General features: G+C 35.0%; 1 protein-coding gene across 1 annotated transcript; it reads left to right on the plus strand.

Moving 5' to 3' along the window:
• The first annotated feature begins 2114 nt into the window (after nucleotides 1–2114).
• On the plus strand, nucleotides 2115–4363 carry LOC117175466 (endoglucanase Z-like). The gene is made up of 2 exons (XM_033365171.1): nucleotides 2115–2133; nucleotides 3390–4363. Exons 1-2 carry the CDS (start codon nucleotides 2115–2117, stop codon nucleotides 4286–4288), a joined length of 918 nt encoding a protein of 305 aa, XP_033221062.1. The 3' UTR covers nucleotides 4289–4363.
• Nucleotides 4364–5044: the final 681 nt, after the last annotated feature.

Genomic DNA, 5044 nt, shown 5'->3' on the forward strand with positions numbered 1-5044 from the left:
GAAATTTATTTGCCTCAGTGCATGATTTTTCGTCATTTTTTGAGGTTATGGCTCGACCATGACGTGATGGGTGATTTTTGATACCGAATTTGAATTCAGCGCCGCAAAATCCATAGGAATACGTGTGTCTTGTTACCAGATCCACACACTTTTTTTGTGTGGCTGTGTAATAGAATAAATTAGTTTTTTTAGAAAATAACTTGCAAAAATATTTACAATGTAGTTGACTCACTGGCAGATAAGTATTATGTCAACAAAGCAGTCGTCAAAACAGCCCGCATTATTCGTAAATTGTTACTTACGGAAAAATTTAGTAATACTTAAAGTTTTTCGATTGCTTTCTTATCTCCTTTATCTATACGAGGCAGCAAGTCATACAATCTGACGCAATTTGATGCAAAATATGCTTCATGGGTCATTAAGTATAGTAGAAAGTCATCAATGATATAAATATAGAAATTTCGAGTTTTTTGGATGATACATTTTTTAGAGAAGAAAATTTCTGATACTTTAAAGTTTTACTTTTGTTACGTAATACCTGATTATTTATTTTAAATTTTATCTCAAAATATTATCAATACTAATTAGAAGAACTTAGTTTTGTTGGTATAGTAATAATTCTCAACTGATTGACATCCAATAATATTTGCTAATATTTTTAAGCACCTTCAAGAAGATTAAAAAGCTGATGACATCCGATGCCACATGAACTCTCAAGTCTCTTTTATTTATTCAGCTGCGCTGTCAGTTAAATTATTAATCTGACGATTAATTATATTTAATACTATATATTGTAACGATGTTTTGAATGATAATCAGTCGCTTGTGAAATTTTTAACTGAACAAGATTTCTGCATCGAAAACGTATGGTGTTAATTGCTGATGCTCTTTTATGTGCTTTAATAGCCATTATTAGGGCAGGTAAAAGAATTAAAATTTTTCGTTCGAAAGCAAAACAATTAGAATAATTTAGATACTCCATTTATGTTTTCTCACTCAATTAAATCTTATAATAATATCTTCAATGTATGTACTCCTAGAAAAACTATGCGATTCCATAAAACGAAACATCACAGCTGACACACGTTGAGTCTCTGGACCATCATTTTTTTATCGAGAAGAATTAAAAAGAAAAGTTTTCTAATTTATTAGTAACCAAAATCACTACAGAATCAATAATTATTTGCACCTTTTCTTCTTGATTGTTATTACACTGTCTCCATTTTACGGGCTTGAGATTCTTTACTTAACGAGTCGATTTTCCCCCAAAAGGAAAACTTATAAACTACCTAACCATCTATTTATTTTATAAATATCATCCCGCGTGAAAAAAGTTTGAATGGCTCAAGCATGGCAAGATACTTGTAAATATCTGGCTAAAGCATGGGTCACGGCTGAATGGCAGCATGGCGCAAGCCTTGCTCAAGCCTTGCTCAAGCCTTGCTCCTGTCCGTTTCCCATGGTTAGGACACGCTAAACACGAATGAATATTCTTAAGAACATGCAAGTGTCACAGAAAATTAGCCTGCGTTAAAAATGAAAATAATAAGTTTGCCAAAAGCCGACACGACTCTGAATGGTCAGTTCGCTATCCGGTGCAACGGTTTGCGCACCAGGTAGTGCAGCACATATTCTGTGAGAACTTTTTAAGAATTTAAATCGTTCCAATTGCCAAAATAAGTACCATTAGTGAGTCGATGATCCGGCTGAATCTAGTCGCGCACTAGGTAGATTAGCACGTATTCTACGAGAATTTTTTTAAAATCTAGATTGTACAAATAGTCAAATTTACTAAAAATTTCCAGTCGACGATCCGGATGCACCAGATCGAGCACCAGGTAGTATAATACGTATTCTACGAGAACTTTTTAAAGATTTTAATTTTATCAATAATGGAAACAATTCAAAATGGTCAGCCGACGACTCGGGTGCAACAGGTCGCGCCCCAGGTATCCTAGCACGTATTCTACGAGAACTTTTTCAAAATTCAGATTGTTTTAACAGCCAAAATTACTAAAAATTGTGAGTCGATGATCCAGGTGCACCAGATCGCGCCCCAGTTATCCTAGCACGTATTCTACGAGAACTTTAAAAAAAAATTTATTTTGTGAATAATGACAACAATTATAAATGGTGAGTCGGCGACCCGGGTAGTTCGTAGTTTGGCACGTATTCTACGAGAACTTTTTCAAAATTTATAATATTCCAACAGCCAAAATTACTAAAAATTAGAGTCGACCTGGGGTGCGACCTGGTGCACCCCGGTCGTCGTCTAACCTTTTGAATTTTGTTTCATTATTCACAAAATTAAATTTGTTTTAAAGTTCTCGTAGAATACGTATTGTACTACCTGGTTCTCGATCTTATGTACGCGGATAGTCGACTCACAATTTTTAGTAATTTTGGCTGTTGGAATAATCTAAATTTTAAAAGAGTTCTTGTAGAATACGTGTTAAATTACCTGGGGCTAGACCCGGTGCACCCGGATTGTCGACTGACAATTTAAATTTGTTTTCATTATACACCAAATTTAAGTTTTTCAACAGTTCTAGTAGAATACGTATTAAACTACCTTGTGCTCGACCTGGTGCATACGGATCGTCGGCTCACAATTTTTAGTTACTTTGACTGTTGAAACAATCTAAATTTTGAAAAAGTTCTTGTAGAACACGTGCTAAGTTACCTGAGGCGCGACCTGGTGCACCCGGGTCGTCGACTAACTATTTGGAACTGTTTTCATTACTCATAAAATTTAAATTTGTTAAAACTTCTCGCAGAATACTTACTAAAGTACCTGTTGCTCGACCTGGTGCATCCGGATAGTTGACTCACCATTTTAAGTAATTTTGTCTATGGGAAAAATCTAAATTTTGAAAAATTTCTCGTAGAATACGTGCTAAACTACCTGGTGTGCGACCCGGTGCACCCAGGTAGTGAACTTACCATTTAGAAACATATCGGCTTTTGGTAAACCTAATATTTTCTTTTGTAATGCAGGCTAATTTTCTGTGACACATACATGTTATTAAGAATATTCATTCGTGTTTAGCGTGTCCTAACCATGGGAAACGGACAGGAGCAAGGCTTGCGCCATGTTGCCATTCAGCCGTGACCCATGCTTTAGCCAGATATTTCCAAGTGTCTTGCCATGCTTGAGCCATGCAAACTTTTTTCACGTGGGATCTTAATAACGATTCTTACTCCTAAACGCTTGGAACTATATCTTAGGCTTCTATTTCCTTTTAACACTATCAATCTAAATATTATAAATCTATTCCGTAAATATTGATACCTTATTCTTTATGTGTAAACCTCTCTAAGGCATGGAACACATTTTACAGGAGTTCTTTATTAATGTTCAATTATTAACAATTAATTATTCTTTGCAGATGTTTTACCGTTGTCGGTAAATGGAACAGCGATACTGATTGGTGGCACTCAAGGGAGCTTAGTTGGTAACAGTTTTTTCTGGACCAACAATTATTGGGGATGCGGGAGATTCTACAATGCAGATGTGGTGAAATGGTTGAAGACAGACTGGAACTCGAACGTGTTACGTTGTGCTATGGGTGTCGATGAAAATGGTGGTTATTTACAGGATCCCAAAGGCAACAAAGATAGATTGAAAACTGTGGTTGAGGCTGCGATTGCTAATGACATGTATGTCATCATTGACTGGCACTCATGGAATGCTCATAAATATCGGGCCCAGGCTATTACATTTTTCGAAGAAATGGCAAAGACTTATGGTGATAAATGCAACGTTATCTATGAACTTTATAATGAGCCAAAGCCTGGTTACACATGGAAGGACGACGTAAAACCTTATGCGATAGCCGTGATTGAGGCTATTCGGGCAATTGATAAAAAAAACTTAATTATCGTGGGTACAACCAATTGGTCTCAGGATGTTGATGTGGCTGCAGATGACCCTATTACTGGTTTCGAAAATATTGTCTATGCATTACATTTTTACGCGGTAAGCCACCATGAGAAGTTGAGAAAAAAAGCAGATGAGGCAATCAAGCAAAATTTACCTTTGTTTATAACTGAGTGGGGTACAGTTGATGCAAGTGGTAATGGTACTGTCGCTAGAGAGGAAACGATTACCTGGCATAATTTCATAAAAGCTCGTAATCTCAGCAACACTAACTGGAGTGTCTGTGATAAGAATGAAGGTGCTTCTATTGTAAAGCCGGGGACGAGAGCTGATGGAGAGTGGTCTGAAAATGATTTAACCGAGTCAGGAAAATTTGTACGCGAATTGATTCGAAATTGGTATCAATGATATATACGTGGCAGTGTCCGTTCTTTTAGTTTATCTAAATTTTTTTGTAAGAAAAAAAACATTGGGTTTGTTGAGCAAATATATTTTGTCAAATTAACCATATTTTTGTAAAACGAATAAAATTGTTTTTTTAAAAGAGCCATATGTTTTTGTTCAAGGGATAATTTGATTGAATTGAATTTAATTGATTCCATGAAATCTGTTGAGTTTGAACAGAAAATAATTAATCACAATTAAAATCCATCATGGTAATCCATGATTATAGATAAAAGTATAATTAACCGAAATGTGACAATGTAATAAAAAAATCAGATGAAAGTTTGTTTTAAAAAGCATCTAATCTAGAACTTAGTTAATTATAAACTAATTTAAGTTGTTTTTAATTTTATGTATACCCAAGAACATTTTAAGATAACAAGGAAAATACCTTATTTCATTTGATAAGGATTCGTAAAATATTGTGACCTGGCAGCTCAATATTATTTTAAGATTCAACTTTATCATTTTGTAAAATATATGAAGAAGCCCATTGTAAATTTGATAGCAAATTTATAATTAAAGTATTGTTAATGGCATTGTTTTTAAATATTTCAACATAAATATGGAAAATACTCAATAAATTGTAAAGCGAAGCGTTGAAGCATTATTCATTTATTAGAAATACAGTAAAAGTTGTACATAGTGCGCTTGGATATAGCCTTTCTGAGAATCGACGCCGCGCCGCGGGTATGGGTGAGATGAGCTGGCGGGGGGGGG

The sequence above is a fragment of the Belonocnema kinseyi genome, chromosome 6 (assembly GCF_010883055.1).
Source record: "Belonocnema kinseyi isolate 2016_QV_RU_SX_M_011 chromosome 6, B_treatae_v1, whole genome shotgun sequence".
Lineage (NCBI taxonomy): Eukaryota > Metazoa > Arthropoda > Insecta > Hymenoptera > Cynipidae > Belonocnema > Belonocnema kinseyi.